Below are 16,849 nucleotides of genomic sequence, written 5' to 3' on the forward strand. Positions count from 1 at the left end.
TAGTCTATGGGGGGCAGTAATACGGGGTGGGGGATGTGCGACAAGCCCAAGGCAACATTTGCTGCTTCAGGGCTTGCTCTCTCTGCCGTAACACCTCACTCCCCGGCTGTGGGTGTTAGAGGGAATCGCGAGCTATGCAGCTGAAAGCTTTGCAGGGTTCTCTAGTGATTTGCTATGTTCCTTCAGCTGCTCCTGCAGTCAAACCTTGTGTGTCCAAAGGGCTTCACCAAAGCTCTTGGTAATCCAAGGTCACCTGTGTCCCTTGTTTGCCTGGAGCTCAGATGCTGAGGAGCTTGTCCTGTTCTTGTCCAAAACAAACGGACTGGTCCAGCTCACTACAGAGCCAACTTTTGCTCATTGGAGTGCTCAGGTAACAGCCTTGGTCAGCTTCCCTTGGGAATCTAGTCAGACCCTTCAGCTCATTGGCCTGAGCTTCCATGGTACAATAATCCAGCCACTCCAGCAGCTCTCCTGGCCTTGTTAGACTATCAGCTCCTCTGTAATGGGCTTGTGGAGCTACAAAGTTCTTGTGAGCTGCTTCAGTCAAAGCAGCTGTCGCTTACTGTGTCTCCAAGCTCCATTACCGCTCAGTAGGAGAAGTTATATATGCCCATAGCCAGGGCCCTCTGGACTCTGGGGGCGAGGAATTGGCCACAGAACTCACTCAGTGTGACAGAATTTTTCCTTTTAAATTGTTTCTAGCCTTACGATTGTTGAGTAAGAGAACCTCAACAAAAAAAAAAAAATGTGAGTGTAAGTGATACCCATCTGACTCTGCAAAGGGCCTGAATGCAGTGGCCCTGATCATCTCAGATGGGGGTGCTTAGGGCTGGTTCTCTGCCTGGAATTTCCGATTCCCCACCTCCCACAGATGCTGCAGAATTCATTAGCTGGCTGCAGACAGGCCTCCACCATTTTGTTTTGTGTCCCTGCTCTGCTGAGGTTTGCCTGCGGCTGCCTCTCTCAGCTCCTTTCCCCACAAGGGGAAACTGATAATGTACAGTGCATGCTCCCTTCGCTATTCTATAGAGCCGGGCTGCAGAGAGCCCGAGGTAGAATCCAGCTGAGGAGAAGGGGGAGCCTTAGAAGTGCAGGCTAGTGCAGCAGAGGTTCAGGGAACTCGGATACAGTTCACTTCACTAGTTCAAGCTCCCCTCTTTCTCTCATGCACAAGGCCTGGAAAGGAGATTCCAAGTTAAGCCCCACACATAACATCATAGCTGAGGCCTGCAGAGCTGGGCTGGCTGGAGAACCTGGTGAAAACTCCATCATCCAAAGTCATGTAATGAATTGGCCATCAGTGTGCATCTTCAGCAATGAACCAGTTGGGGGCAGGAAGGATGGGAATGAAGGGTAGGGCATGGAGATTCAATCCATTAACAGTGCTGCAGAATTTGGTCCATTGGACTGCAGCGCATACGGGGTCCTGTCTCTCAGCAAATACCGTAAAGTGCACAGCTAACAGCTTAGCAACAAAGAAATACTGCTCAGTCCCATATTTCAATGTTTCCGGCTTCATTTGAAACCCACTTCTCCCTCAGACGGAGCACCGCACATGTTGCTGTTCTGTCATTGGGGGGGGGAAGCTGGTCAGAATGTTTTTCCTTGGTGGTATTGGATTCAAGTTCTTCAGGAAACATCACCTTGGGGTGGGCACAAAGCATGAAAAGTTTCAGCCTAAGCAGTGAATGTGTTCAAAGGATGAGCCTGTGAAAAGGGGAAACCTATCACAGCTGTAACTGTAGCAACCTCTACCCTTACGCTCTGTACAGTAGTAACAGAGGCCAGCTGGCTTGGTAAGTTTCAGGAAAGGATGAGAGCTGAGGAAGCACAGTATAGCTGTAGTTACACTAGAAGAACCATTGCAGGGCCAATCAATCCTCATGCTTCAGGGCACAAGTAGATCACTTGTTTAATACAGTGTGACACAATGCACTGCAGTGGTGGGGGGGTATTTTCCTCTGAACCAGCTAGCGTTGGCCACTGTCTGATGTGGGATTCAGGACTAGACGGAGCAATAGGCTGATTCAGTGCAGCGATTCCTATACCTCGGCCGACCCTGTCTCTGAGTAAGAATGAAGTCCCTTGCAGGTAGATACTGCAGCTGGCTGGCTCTTGAGTTCCTGGCACCGTACTGAGCCCCTTAACCCATGGAGAGCTGGCATTCAGTGAGTCAAAGTGCAGTCAGGGGGCAGCTTTTAAATGAACTTTTTCTCTTCTCTCCTCTCTCCAGACCCAACCGTGCTTTGGATTCCTGCTCCTTTGCCCGCCACATGCTGCTGCAAACCCTCCACCAGCTGTAGTAGAAGCGCAGCTCTGCTCCTTCCCTTTCATAGGACTTTTATCAGCGAGAGCTCTTAGCCAGCTGGCAGGAGAGGATGTCAGCGCCCATGGAAACATGCTGTCTGTCTCACGGGGATGTCCGTCTTTCCTTCTGCTTTAACAAACTCGGAGGAATCCTGCTGATATTTTTTACTTTGTTTTTCCATTTTTTTTAATTGAAGGCCCCACTTCCAAAGCGCACTCCCTGGGCTCCAGCGCAGGCAGTTGTGCCAGAACTAGTCCTCCTGGGGCTGTCCATGCATTGGAAAGAGGGCCCCATTAAACTCAACACTGCTGGAAGGGGTTGTGCCCAAGCTACTGTCTTGCAGAGGGTGCTGGACATGGGCTTTCTCTGAAGCAGTAGCAGCAGCTGAATCAAGCAGGGCTTTTGCATGGTGCTGTGGCTTCCATCTCGTGCTGCCCTGAGCCACGCATCTGGAACTTGCAGCAGTGGTGTTGCTTCTCCAGGGTTATCGGATTGCTCAGCTGCCTCAGGCTTGGGAGAGGGGGATGCTTCCCCCCTGCTCTTGTATTCCTAATCTAACTGGGAGAGGCCTATCGGTATTTTAATCTGCTAACCCCCTGCTATGCTAGAGTGGAGCTCCCTCGGGTAGGGCTGGCCCCGGTGGTCTTTGCCTGTTCATTGTGATACTGCCATAGCCTGCATTCCCCCACCCCCATTTCCCCATTAAAATAGGCTTGGTTTAGAAATGAGTAGAATCAATTGAATCCGGTAGGGGGGTCCATGTTCAGCACTCAGGCCCAGGGGAGCAGTAAAGAAAGAAAGGGAATGGCATTTGGGGGCTGGAATACTTTGCCGGCAGAGCATCTCAGGGCTGGGCACTGGAAACTTAGCAGCTTCAGTGCCAAGAATTAGCTGAGGGTCTCTAAGCATGTTAAAATATGGGTGAGGGCTCTACACCCACAAATGCCCCTGCCAGTCTGAATTTTTCCTGTTGCTTGTCACCCCACCTGCCCCTACATACGCACATGGAAGTCTGGGGGAAGGGCAGGGATGGGTTCCTGGTTCATGTGGGGTAGTAAAGGACAGGAGATGTCCTAGTTTAAGGTGCCCCTCAGCTCATTCTCCAACCTGCTTCCCTGCTACCTTATTATGGTAGTGCAGTTCTGGGAGTTTTGTCAGAAATCTTTGCTGTGGAAAGGGGGCCAAGGAGCCCCTCCACTTCTAGCACAGCTGATAAGGGCCCAGCTTGGCCTTAAAAACACAGTTGCCTCTGAGGGAGAAGCAGCTGTAACGTGATTGCTGATGAGCAGCACATTCTGCCAAGGGCAGAGGCTGAACCTAGCGTGTAGGAAAGCCCAGTGTTCGCGCATGCAGTTTTGGGGGAGGGGCAGGGACTCCATCCTTTCTGCCCTGCACAGGCTTCATGGGGGCAAAGTGGTCACTCTTACCCCAGCTCACTCTTGCTGGCTGTCCCTGCCATGCTGCTGCATGGGGTGTGGCCTTGATTGGAGCTGCCCTAGTCCAGTGAGCTGGTGTGTGTGACCAGCACCACCGGTGGTAGCATCTCACCCCTGGCTGATGTGTGCTCCTACCTTGCTCCAGTTCATGTTTATAGTACAGCTTGAGGTGCCCTATGCACCTAGGGGTGAGTGAGCTCTCTTCCTGCGCCAGTTCCTGCGGGAGCCAACGTCCTGTGCCATCTGCACAAGGCAGAGCCAACGCTCTTGGGTGAAACGCTGCCTGCTGCTGTTGCAAAGGGTGTGGTTGGTTTCCAGGCACTGCCAAACGCGTGCCTTCAGCTTGGGACTCTAGCAGCATGGTGGAGTCAGCAGCACCTTGTGGGAACCACAGGGCCGATGGCTGCGGGATGCTGCAGATGGGATGCGAGCCAGCTCTTGCTAGGTGCTTTAGGGAATGGTTAGTCATAGCCCTGGGTGGAGGAAGCACTACAGTGGTGGACCGTTGCTAGTCGCCCTTGGCACGCTGGGCCTACTCTGACCGTGGGGAGAACTAAACCCAGGAAGTAACTGGGCTGTGATGCACCTCTGCCAGCAGGCTGGTAAGCAAGGGGGTGGGGCACACTTGAGCAACCTGAACCATGCAGAGGGGGTGTGGCTTTCCTGAGGCCTCTAGCCACACCCACTTTCTGTGTTGAAGTCCCCGCATGCTGTAGTCCTGTTCAAGACAGCCACTGGGGCAAGGGGGTGTGTGTGTCTGCGGGAGGCTTGCTAGACCCTTGCTGTGGGTTAAGGTTTCTCAGATGGGAGTGCCTGGCATGTGTCTTCACCACCCAGGTGTGGCTCTGGGCTTCCTGTAATAGCTCTGCCCCCTCCCTCACCCTGGCCTTAAGGCACTTAATGCCATGAGGAAAGTGCACTTCCTGGTAGTGAAGCCAGCGTTTCTTGTACCAGCTCCATGGGGAGATGGGGGAGGAGAGGAGACGAGGCTGCGTGTATGTAAAATGGGCCTATAGGTCCATGTACAGATTATAAAAAAATAGTACAACCTGGACTTGTGCCTGCAAACTAAACCCCACCCAGCGTAAGCCTCGCCTCTCTCACCCCATTAAACCCACCCATCCCCCTGCAGTGAGCCTCAGAAACCACAGGTGTCTGGCAGTGGGGCCTGTAGGTCAATATATTTGGGCTCTCGGTGTCAAGCGCACTAGGGGAGAGTGAGAAATTGAATGATCTTTATTTCCTACTAGACTAGAGCTGTTACATCTCCCTGCAAGCGGTCTGTCCTCCCGCAGCTTGAGGCAGCCTGAGGGGAGGTGCCTGGTATTGTCACAGAGAAGCTAAGGCACTAGGAGTTTCCCACATGTTGCTTCCCCTGCCAGTGAGCCTCAGGCTGGGTCCAGGTATAGGGAAGTTCAGCCTCCATGGCCTGCGGCTAAGACTGACAGGCTGTTGGCACAGGTTTATTTGAACATGGCTACCTGTCCATTGGAGCAGCATCTTCCTACACTGGAAGGCTGGGCTCCAGCTAAACGCGAATGGCACCATATTGCTGGCATGCAAAATTAACATCGGAGAGGAGTTTTTAAATTAAGGGCTGGGGGAAGCTGACAGGTGTGGCAGAGCTGATGGTTTGGACAGCCACATTCCTTGGGGGAGGAGTTGTTAAAATGGATACTCTAGTATATCCTAGTAAAGAGCAGAGGCTAGTAGTTGATAATGTGCAGGCAGGAACTGAGAAACAAATGCAAAAGGCCCATTCAATTACAGCATATGAAGACAGGCAACTGACTATTGAATGCAGTGTTGTAGCCAGTCCCAGGATCTTAGAAAGACAAGGTGGGTGAGGTCATAGCTTTTATTGGCCCAGCTTCGGTTAGTGAGAGAGGCAAGCTTTCAAGATGCTTAAAAGCATCTCACGAACAGAGGCTGGTATGGAACAGCTTCCATAAGAGGAGAGATTAAAAAGACAGGGACTTTTCAGCCTGGAAAAAAGACTGCGTGAGGATATGATAGAGGTCTATAAAATCATGGCTGGGGTGGAGAAAGTGTTATTTACCCCTTCACATAACACACGAACCAGGGGTCACCCAATGGTGGCAGCAGGTTTCAAACAAACAAAAAAGTACTTCTTCTCACAACGCACAGTCAACCTGTGGCACTCGTTAAGGGATGTTGTGAAAGGCAAAAGTATAACCAGGTTCAAAAAAACTAGATAGCCATTGACAGACCTAGCGTCCATGAACCTATGAGCCAAGATGGGCAGGGACTCGACTCCATGCTCACGGTGGCCCTAAACCTCTGACTGCTAGATGCTGGGACTGGACAACAACGGATGATAAATTGTCCTGGTCTGTTCACTCCTTCCAAAGCAACTGGCACCACCCACTGTCAGAAGACAGGATACTGGGCTCAATGGACCATTGATCTGACTCCCATGGTCCTTCTTAGGGCCACCCACTCCCCGGAGGCTGCTGGCTGAGTCTCATTCAGTCGTGCTTTTTGGGCACTACCAATGCTGGGCTGGCCCCCAACTGGTGCCCTGGAGTAGAGAGTGTGTGTGTCCCCTCGCCAGCTCCAAACTCTGTCTAACCAGCTGTTCTTGCAACTAGCTCATCTAACAACAGAAGAGCAACACAGCTGCATGAAACGGTTTTACCGTGTGCTTTATTAGTCCAGCAAACAGAGTGTGCCATGGAGGGAAGGCAGAGGTGTACCATTTAGGCCACAGTGCTCTCCAGGAGCCCAGGTGGGTGATACATCACTTCTTTCTAAAAGGAGGAGGGAGTGGCGAGTAGAAAAAGACCAGGACTTTGCACATAGACAAAGGGGAGATGAATGATGAGGGTTTTGTCCTGTTTGTTTCTAGATTAATAGAGTAAAGATGAAATAATCTGACATCTTGTCTGTCTGCCCCACACAGTTTCAGAGTGCTATGCTCAATTGCTTTGTGGCACTGAGCAAGCCACTCACCGTCCGCCTCATTTTCCCCATTTGTCAAATAGTGACGCAGAGCAGGTGGGTGGGAGGAAGGAAGAATGTTGCTTAGGTGCTTTGGAAATGGAATGTGCTATAAAGGCCTTCGCCACTTGGCTTGGGAGATTATTCCACAGCCTCCTACACCTCATGGGCTGGGGCAAATCCAATGCAATCAGAAGTGGCATGGAGTCCGGAAGAGGCTCAAATGCTGTTCCAGAGTGAGAATGAAATGTGTGGGCCAGGCCAATGCCCAGTGGTCAGGAAGAGGGGTGCAGACAGCCCTGGCAGAGAGGAGAGCAGAGCAAGGTCAGTTTTTTCCAGTGTTCTGCACGCCCCTCCAACAGTTTTAGGAAGATGCCTTGGTTGAAAGAAGGCATTCATGCTGAGGGAGCGAGAGGTCTTGGGGAACCTCGCCTTTGCCCCAGGTAATGGGCATCCTTCAAAGCATAGAATGGAAAATAAGATGTTTTGTTTTAGCTTGGAAGCCTCCCCACCTTTATTTTGGATAAAACAGAATGTTCAAAAACCTGCACCAAGACAGCGGCAGGGGTGGGTGGGCGGGAAGGTTAAATGCTACCAGCAAAGGACAGTGACTGTTAGCTTTGAACGGCTTGTTGGGCTGGGAATTCACATCCTCCATGATGTCAGGGTTCTAGACGCACCGACTGACCTGAACCCTGTACTGCACCAGAAACTCAATTCTTTCTTCGCTTCCCCCATCGCGTAGCACCCAACTCTCCTCCCCCGCCTTTCACATGGGCTAGGCAGGACTGGTGCAAATTCCTTCTCCGCTCCTGCAGCTCCCTCCTGGCCTTCACTAGGCCTCCACTCTGGTCAAACTTGAGCTGCAAACATCGTTTCTGCCTTTCCCCTTCTCTGGGTCCTTCTTATGTCCACCCCACCCCCACTCCTATCCCCACAGATGCAAAACTACATGCCAAAACAGCGAGCGAGAGAGCAAGCTGCTATTTTTGGGGGGTGGAGGGTGGCAGAAGCTGTAAACAATCCCCCCGGGGGGGGGAATTGACTCTAAAAACGGGTTCTCCTGTGATTTCCAGTCCAGCTTTGCTATAAATAGCAACCCCTCAGCCACGTAGAGGTTGCCTGTCATGGAAACCAGTCACCAACCCTGCCTTTTTACATCACCCCGGCTGTGAAAGGCTTTGGGTACCCCAATGGAGATCCAGCACTTCAAAACTATTCATGAGGCTGTGCAAGACCCTCCCTGTGTAGGGAACAACCCTGCACTGGTTGGAGCGGGCATGGACTGGGCTGGACAAAAAGGGCCCTAAGTCACAGGCTTTTCCCATCTCAACTTTCTAGGGCTCCGTTTTATTGTCCATGTCAGTCATAAGGGGCGGTTACAGAACTGTCTGGTTTACTCCTCGAGGCTCTATGGTGTCAGGTCCCTGGGTGAGTGGCAGACCCCATGAGGCAATTCCTGCTCAGCCGTAGGATGCCGGGAAGCAGTTACAATCACAGAGTCACATACGTGGGTGTGGATGTGAGTGTGAGCCTGGGTGGGGCAGACACGGTGCAGTCTACCTTCTCCTCTGGGCACCGGCCGGCAGCTGTCACATAACTGTGCCGGTCCTCGTCCTCCATGCTCTCGTCAACTGGGTCCGTGGTCATCTTGGCTTGGTTGCTGCTCCTGCGATGAAGGGGTGACCCATCTTCATCATAGTAGCGCTGGAATTGGATCGGCCGCGTCCGCAGTCTGTAGGTGACAGCCAGGGCCAGTGCTGCGAGTGCTAGGAGAGCAACAGCGACGCCGAAACCCACGGCCGAGTGGCTGTGGCCGAGCGGGGCATGCACGGGCTGTGTGTCACTAGGAAGGCCGGCAGTGCGCTCTGCTTTGCACTGCCGGACGGCAGGGGCCTGGCACTCCAGCAGATTCTCATTCTGGGGGATGACGCAGACTCTGTACTCGGTCCCCCCGCGGAGATCGTGGAGCGTCACCTCGGCCAACCCTCCCACCACCCGCAGCACCTGCTCATCCCGGCCGGCCGTGTACCGCACTTCAAATTGGTCGTGGTCACCGGAGAAAGACCAGGAAACCACCAGGGAGGTGTCACCCTTTGTCCTGATGCTGACGCTGCTGATGTGGTCGGCCAAGCATGGGTCCCACCTCTCCGGCACACGGTGAAGGGAGGTAGCTGAGCGCGTGGTGGAGCTGGGGAGCCTCCTCGTGGTGATCAGGGCAGCAGAGGTTGTGGCAGTAGCTGTGGTAGCAGCCCCTGGGAGAGGTATGTCTCTGGGTGGAGCAATGGCTGTGGGTGTATTCGTGTTCTCAGAGGGGCTGAGGGTGGTGGAGTCCGTCCCAAAAGGTGGGCAAGTCAGCTTCTGTAACTGGGCAAGGTGAAAAAAAAACCCACATGAGAGAGAATCAGGTCTTCCATTTCTTTAGGGCCTGGATGAAGCACCAGCAGGGATAACTCCTTCTGAGAGGGAACAGCCTAGCCATCCTGCACCCCAATCCCAGACAGGGGTGGGAGATTATTTTGAGGGGTTTAGGACAGGAAGTGGAGAATGCCTGATCTAGTGAAAACTGTAGTGGAGGGATCGGTTAGACTGGAAGGATATAAATTACCCAGGTTAGAACTGCCCCAGGATACCAAGCTAATACCTCAAAAACAACAAGAAGTCTGGTAGCACCTTAAAGATGAACAGATTTATTTGGGCAGAAGCTTTTGTGGATAAAAATCCACTTCTTCAGATGCATGGAGTGCCTAACAAATAAATCTGTTCGTCTTCAAGGTGCCACCAGACTCCTTGTTGTTTTTGTGGATACAGACTAACACGGCTGCCTCTCTGATATAAGCTAATACCTCTTACACAATCAGTCCGGGGGTCTTTTATGGGCAAAAATGTCAGAGTGGCTCTGTTTTCAGGTGACCATGTATCTCGGAACCAGGACTGGCTCAGTTTCCAGTGGCATTTTGTCCGGTTTCTGTGAACTATTCTGGTCCCCCGAGGAGACCACCAGCCAACTGAGCTGGGAAAGCTGACAGCAGGTTGAACGGCTGTGGCCCAGCTTCCCCCAGGCAGAGGCAGATACAAGGAGAGGCATCTGTGTGCTGCGTTCACCTCCCCTGCACTGCAGGTGAACAGATCGCAGCAGGACACGGAAAGAGAGGGGTGAGGGGAGGGACAGGCTGAGAGTGAATGTGACAGAGGATGAAGGCGGCTGTGGCAGAGAGAGGAAGGGAAGAGCTGTGCTGGTCTTTGCATTAAGCCAACATGAGCTTGTATTTGAACAATTTATTATTTTTTATTCACGCCTCACATAACATGGGACCCAGAGCCTGCCATAAGCTGCGGCCTGCTCTGAGCGCTGACACCCAGCGCTTTCTGCACTGCAGGATGGCCTCTGCAGCCACACCCTAGCCCAGCAGCCCCGGCTGGTCCCCACAAGAGCAAGGGAGGGTGGGGGAAGCAGGAAAGAGAAAAGGAGGGGGAGAGAGAGGGACTGAGCAGAGGAGAAAGGAAGGAAATGAAGACAAAAAACACAGAAAATAGAGTGCGCATCTGCTTCTTTCTTCCCTTCACCAGCTGCCGAACCCGCCCTGTGTGCACCTTCTCCCCCAACCACTGAAACACATTAATGCCATGCCAGGCCTACCTATTAACCCCCCCCCCCCCAATTGCTTTCTGATTTCCTGTGATCTCCCCAGCCCCTCCACCAAAAAGCACTACCTCCCAGCTGGCAGCGCGGTGGGGGCCGTGCCCTAAAGTGGCTATCTCACAGCACCGAGGGTCAGGGAGCTGCTATCAGCTCCAACCAGGAGAGATCTTCAACTCTGCGGAAGGGGCCTGTGTTTTCAAGCTAAAGGACCGAGTTTCAGCTCCCCGGGAGAACGAGGCACGTGGGAGTTATTTAAGTATGGAACTGTCCGGGTCCCATCCACATACTGGCCAGGCCTCACCCTGCCGTGAGATCGGCAAGGGCATTGGTTACACTGGTCGTCTCCCTTTTAAAGTACTGGTGCCATGAACAATGGCTCCCTTCACAGCACTCCCAGCCCTTGGGGCGGAAGGGGAGAGAGACTTGGACTGGAAATCCTGTGCGCCCTGGCCCCAGCCCAACACTTTCATGTACTCTGGAACCACAGGCCGTTACCTCTATGTCCACCAGGAGCTGTCCCTGTAGCGCCCCCGGGGAGCTGCACTCCACAGGGCTGCGTTCTTTCCGGAGCACCTTCTTCTGCCAGGTGCGGAGCCAGATCAGTTTGCAGTCACAGCGCCACTTGTTCCCAGTCAGATACAGAGTGGAGAGTGACTTCAGGGAGGACAGAGGCTGAAGCGACTCCAGGCTGTTATTCCTCAGGCTCAGCAGCTCCAGCCAGCGGAGCCTGGTGAAAGCCAAGTTGGTGATCTGCTCCAGGGCCAGGCTGTCCAGGAACAGCTGCCTTAGGGACCGAAGCCTCCTCCCAAAGGCGAGAGACGTCAGCTTCCGGATGGGGTTACCACTCAGCTGTAGAGTGGAGAGCATGGGAGAGGTGCGGATGGCCGCGGGCACGCTTGCTAGCAGGTTCCCGTCTAGGCTGAGGGCCCGCAGGGTGCCTGGGAGGGCTTTGCTGGACACATTGGTAATACGGTTCGCACTCAGGTAGAGCTGACGCAGCCGCGGGAGGCCGTGAAGGGCTTGGTCGGAGAGCTCCAGCAGCAGGTTGTTACTCAGGTCCAGGACACTGAGCTGCTTCAGAGAAGAGAACCCACCTGAGAGAGAGAGACACACACACCCCCAACCAGGTCAAGCCAATATCAAATGTTCTGTGCTTCAATAATCTCTGATCATGAGGCACCTCCTCTCCCCCAGCCCTGAGTTACCCCCTCCCATTTTCCCCTGGGTAGAAGGAGGTGCTGACTTTGTATCATGGACATGCAGGACCCGTTGGTGGCAGTTCTGGCCCCCATCCTCTCAGCAGTGTGGGGTCTTCAGGAGACCTACGGCTTGGGCAGGGATTAGTAGAGAAGAGGCATGGGGCTGGTAATGCTTGTTGCTCAGTTAGCTGGCTCATAGTGGTGCTGGGGGCCTATCCATCCAGAAATACCTGGCAGGAGGTGAGCAATCTGGTTGTGCTCCAGGTGCAGGAAGATCAGATTTGTCAGATTCTCAAAGACACCCTCTGGGACCTGCTCCAGGAGGTTGTTGTCCAGGTGGAGATGGTACAGATTCTTGACTCCCTGAAAAGCCCCTGGCTCAACCTGGTGGATGCCACTGCTGCCAAGGTAAATGATGCTGATCTCAGCCAGTTCTGGGAAGAAGCCTGCTGAGAGGGTGCTGAACTGGTTGTGCTGCAGGTCGAGCTCCACGGTGGCACTGGGGATGCCAGGGGGAAGAGAGGATAAGCTGGCATTGGAGCACCGGACAAACCACTGGGAGAAGAAGCAGGAGCAGTTCACAGGGCACTGGGCATTGCCTGGGAGCTGTGCGATGGCCATGACTGGAATCCACAGCAGAACAAGGACCATAATCCAGAGCCTCGACATAGCGTCTCTGTTTGCAAGACAAGCCAGGCAGCGAGTGAAACAGATTCATACATACTGTAAAAGGGCTGGGAACAGGATAGATCACATTGTGTCCACACCTCCCTGAGACTGTCCTTCCCTACGCTATATTCTCCAGGGAATTTGTCCAGATGACTCTTAAATTACCCACTGTCCACAGAGGACTGTCCACAGCCCAGCAGATCTCACTGTTAGGAGATGTAATATAATGCAGCCAACATGCTCCTATCACTCCAGGTTTACTAAACCTTTGAATCAATCTGAACAGTTCTTCTTAGCCCCTTTGTTTTTACCCCACTGACAGTGTACGTGCTTGTCACCTCACTCGGCTTGGGCTGAGCTACGGGAATATTGTTATTTTAAATCTTTCCGTAGGTCATTTCCTGTAGCCCCTTCGTTGATTTTAGAACCTCATTTCTGGATTCCCGTCACTTTATCAATAAGTTTCTGTTATCAAGAGCTAGCAGAGAATGAAGTTCTCAGAACCAGTGACATGGCTCATCTGCTGCCAGCTGCATGTGACGATGTACTGTGTGGGTCCTGCCTCAGCGCAGGGGGCTGCACTAGATGACCTCTCAAGCTCCCTTCTGGCCTTACATTTCTATGTGGCAGACCCATAGGAACAAAGGAACTGCTGAAACCAGATCAGACCATTGCTCCATCCTGTCTGGTATCCTGCCTCCAACCGTGGCCAGGACCAGATGTTTCCAGTGCCACAGTCTAAAGACTCACTGTGCTGTGTCAGCAGCTGCTATAGTGTCATAGACTCATAGACTTTAAGGCCAGAAGGGACCATCATGATCATCTAGTCTGACCTCCTGCACATTGCAGGCCACAAAACCTCACCCCACCCACTCCTGTAATAGACTGACCCTTAACCTCTGGCTGAGTTACTGAAGTCCTCAAATCATGATTTAAAGACTTCACGTTACAGAGAATCCATCATTACTCTAGTTTAAACCTGCAAGTGACCCGTGCCCCATGCTGCAGAGGAAGGTGAAAAACCCCATAGGATCTCTGCCAATCTGACCTGGGGGGAAATTCTTTCCTGACTCCAAATATGGTGATTAGTTAGACCCTGAGCACATGGGCAAGACCCACCAGCCAGACACCTGGGAGAGAATTCTCTGTAGTAACTCAGAGCCTCCCTCCCCCATCTAGTGTCCCATCACCAGTTGTTGGGAATATTTACAATGGCAGATGCAGCTGGGCCATATGCCATTGTAGGCAGTCTCATTATACCATTCCTCCACACACTTATCAAGCTCAGTGTTGAAGCTAGTTAGGATTTTTGCCCCCACTGCTCCCCTCAGAAGGCTGTTCCAGAACGTCACTGCTCTGATGGTTAGAAACTTCCATCTAATTTCAAGCCTAAACTTATTGATGGCCAGTTTATATCCATTTGTGCTTATGCCAGCATTGGCCCTTAACTTAAATAACTCCTCTCCCTCCCTGGTGTGTATCCCTCTGATGTATTTATAGAGAGCAGTCATATCTCCCCTCAGCCTTCTTTTGGTTAGGCTAGACAAGCCAAGCTCTGAGTCTCCTCTCATAAGGTAGCTTTTCTGTTCCTCGGATCATCCTAGTAGCCCTTCTCTGCACCTGTTCCAGTTTGAATTCATCTTTCTTAAACATGGGAGACCAGAACTGCACACACTATTCCAGATGAGGTCTCACCAATACCTTGTATAATGGCAGTAACACTTCCCTGTCTCTACTAGAAATACCTCGTCTGATGCATTCTAGGACTGCATTAGCCTTTTTCTCCGCCACATCACATTGGTGGCTCATAGTCACCCTGTGATCAATCAATACACCCAGGTCGTTCTCCTCCTCTGTCATTTTCTCTTGAAATGTTCTGAACAGAAGCTGCTCACCTCACCGCCCCAGGGATCAGTGCTGTGCCATGCAGCAGACCTGGCTTTGATTCCTACTCTCCTGTCCCAGAGCAGGCCCGATGCCCGAACTGGTTTCTACCCTGCCATGAGGAAGATCTAGGGTTGACTCCCAGTTGCCCTGAGCCCTCCCAGGGGACACTGCTGTGCCAGAGAGGAGACTCAAATTTCATTCCTGCTGCCCAGAGTTGGGCAGACCAGGGGCATTCCAGAAATCAGCGCGGTGGCCAACACTTACTGCTCTGGGCTCCCACTTTGGGAGAGCGGGGAATTAGGCTTCTCACCTCTGATGATATTTTGTTCCAAAAGTTTGGAGGGTTTCTAGGGCTTCAAGTGGTCTGGAATAATCACCAGGTCTGGCTTTGGCTGGCAACGGATTTTCACCAGTTCATACCAACGTTCTCCTTCCTGCCAGGGCAACAGGACAACATTGTGAAAGAGGAGTACTATCAGTCAGATTGGCTCTACGGTTGGGAGCTTTATCTTTCGCTGTTCTGCCTTCTTTTATTCTCTTCTCCTCACCCGTTCTGCTTCCACGTGCCTCTACTTCCTCCTCTCCCTCTCCCTCTGGATTCCCTCCCGCTCCCAGGGCTGGAGACTCAGGCGGTGTCAATCAGCCTTCCTGCACTGAAGGCAACGGCTTTACACCACCAAAGGATCTGACCCCCACTGTCTCTCTGACTACTTCTGTTGCTTTCCTCTACGTTCTATCTGCCCTGGTCTTGCTCCCTTTCTTTCTCTTCCATGGCAGGGGGACACACTCTCTCCCGTCTCCTCCTGAATCAAGTTTGTGTAGCCCAAAGCCGAGGGAGCGAACAGGAACGGCCGAGAGCCTGGGCTTCCTCCTTTTGTTCACTCACGACAAAACAGACTTCTAGAGAAACGCTGACTCGGCAATCTGACCGGCAGGAAACGCAGCCCTGCGGTCTCCCCCGGCCCCGGTTTCCTTGGTTAAGGTGTGGCTACAGTCAGGGGAGTCTCTGCTGGAACATGGCCCCTTCTAGCTGGATAGCTCCATGTCCCAGCGGCCGCCAGGCTCTGCCCTGCTGGGCCCTGCAGAGTCGGTGCCACTAGAGCAGAGCAGTCCTGACTGGGAGAATCCCTCGCCCTGGTGGGCATGTCAGGGAGAGCAGAGCAACGCCCAGAGCCCAGAGTGCTGAGGGAGGAGCTGGTAGAACCATTATCATGGTTGGAGCTGTAAACTGAACTGGACCCACTGGAGCTAGAGGGGACTACAGGATGATGTTCCTGATCAAATCACTTCTCTCCCTGCACCACTAAACACTCTTTGACATCAGCAATATAATCCTCCAAGAACGGGTGTCTGAGATCATCTCTCCTCCCCTCTCCGGCAGCCTTTTACTCATCACTGGACTTAGCTGCTTGAACCGATGGGAAACCAATGTCCTAGGATGCTCATCTCACACTCTCCGATGGGTCGTTATATGCACAGCAAGAACATCCAGATTCCTAAACACGGTGGCGGTGCCCCATGTGCCAGATTCTGGTGTTCGTTACACGAGGGTAAGTTTGCAGTTACGCCACCGACATCTGTGGAGTTACTCTGGACTCACACCAGCATCACTGAGACCCGGGCCCCATTGGATACATGCCCTGTGCTTTGCAGTAAGGCCCTCAACCCATAAGACTTTATGATGGTGCAAACCACCATCACAGCTTGTTCTTTTCCTGTTCTGTTCTATTTAGTGTAGAATAAAAAGATCATACCTAAAAAAAGCCCCCGTTCTTGACTGCAGACACTCCTTCGCCAGAGTGATGATTGTGCCACTTGGGTGCTGGGGTTAAAGTACAGGGAGAAGCAGAGCTACCCCACTCTGCTATATCAGAGGGAGAACTCTCCCCTCCGCCTTAGCTGGTGCAGGGACAACAACCCCCCTCTTTCCATTTCAATATACTGTAACTGCTGCTTGGGCACCTGTAGAGTTCTGCCCTGTCCCATGGAATCTCACTGCTGTCTCTTTCTGTTTTGGTAACAGAAGTGGGGTGGTGGAGTTAATGTGTAGTGGAGGCTGTGTTTGCTCACTCCTAGGGGCTAGGCTGCGAACACGATGAAAAAGAAAAAACAATATCCACTTTCTATTTCGCGCTGGTGACCCTGCTGCAGCTCTCCAGGAAGAGGAGACCAGCATGTCCGTCTGAGAAACACAGGCCAGGGAAGCACGGAGACCACGGCCAACCGGAGTGTGGCCCCACCCTGCACTACAGCCACGTGCAAAGAGGCGCTCAGCGTTTCATGGCCCCTAAGATGTCACTGTTCTCCCCATAGGGCACAGCCAGCTCTAAACCAGCTAATCTTCTGGCTCTCATCGCTCTGTACCTTACCCATCCGTGGGAATCTCTGCACTTTCTTCCTCTCCACACTGCATGTCTCTCTTCCCCACCTCCCCCAGCATTTCTCCCCATCTACCTCTGCTGAGCATGACTCCCGCCTACCAATCCCCTCTTCCTCCTCTCCATGTTGTCTCTTTCACTCTTCCCCAGGATGCAGCTCTCTCCCCATCCGCTTTCTCTCTTTAACCTGGGAGCCTGATCCTGTAGCCCTCTACCCGGGAAACTCCCACTGGGCCACCGGATCGGACCCAGGATGTGTCTCTCCACCACCCTTTGGGTGTGAGTCTGTGTTTGTTCTGAGTTTATTGTCTCCTGTGTTACTGCTGTAGCCCACAGGATTACTTTGTTAACTATTATATCCTAGGTTT

At 52.6% G+C, this 16,849-nt stretch overlaps 2 protein-coding genes across 4 annotated transcripts in view; one reads left to right on the forward strand and one right to left on the reverse strand.

The window, feature by feature from the left end:
- Window positions 1-3,219, forward strand: part of RANGAP1 (Ran GTPase activating protein 1) — a 28,632-nt gene extending 25,413 nt beyond the window's left edge. For all 3 annotated transcript variants that reach the window (XM_024200421.3, XM_024200420.3, XM_024200419.3), the window contains one exon: window positions 2,234-3,219. In XM_024200421.3, coding sequence (XP_024056189.1) covers window positions 2,234-2,303 — 70 coding nt within the window. In that variant the 3' untranslated portion in view covers window positions 2,304-3,219. The remainder of the gene's footprint in view (window positions 1-2,233) is intronic.
- A 4,735-nt stretch (window positions 3,220-7,954) lies between these two features.
- LOC112106934 (chondroadherin-like) overlaps window positions 7,955-16,849 on the reverse strand; it is an 11,059-nt gene continuing 2,164 nt past the window's right edge. The window contains exons 2-5 of the mRNA XM_024200418.3: window positions 14,414-14,537; window positions 11,778-12,223; window positions 10,844-11,442; window positions 7,955-9,072 (exon numbers count right to left, since the gene is read on the reverse strand). Of these exons, the coding sequence (XP_024056186.2) occupies window positions 8,200-9,072; window positions 10,844-11,442; window positions 11,778-12,216 (1,911 nt within the window). The 5' untranslated portion in view covers window positions 12,217-12,223; window positions 14,414-14,537 and the 3' untranslated portion in view covers window positions 7,955-8,199. The remainder of the gene's footprint in view (window positions 9,073-10,843; window positions 11,443-11,777; window positions 12,224-14,413; window positions 14,538-16,849) is intronic.

Source organism: Terrapene carolina, unplaced genomic scaffold (assembly GCF_002925995.2).
Source record: "Terrapene carolina triunguis isolate 2854851 unplaced genomic scaffold, T_m_triunguis-2.0 Scaffold247, whole genome shotgun sequence".
Taxonomy (NCBI): Eukaryota; Metazoa; Chordata; order Testudines; family Emydidae; genus Terrapene; species Terrapene triunguis.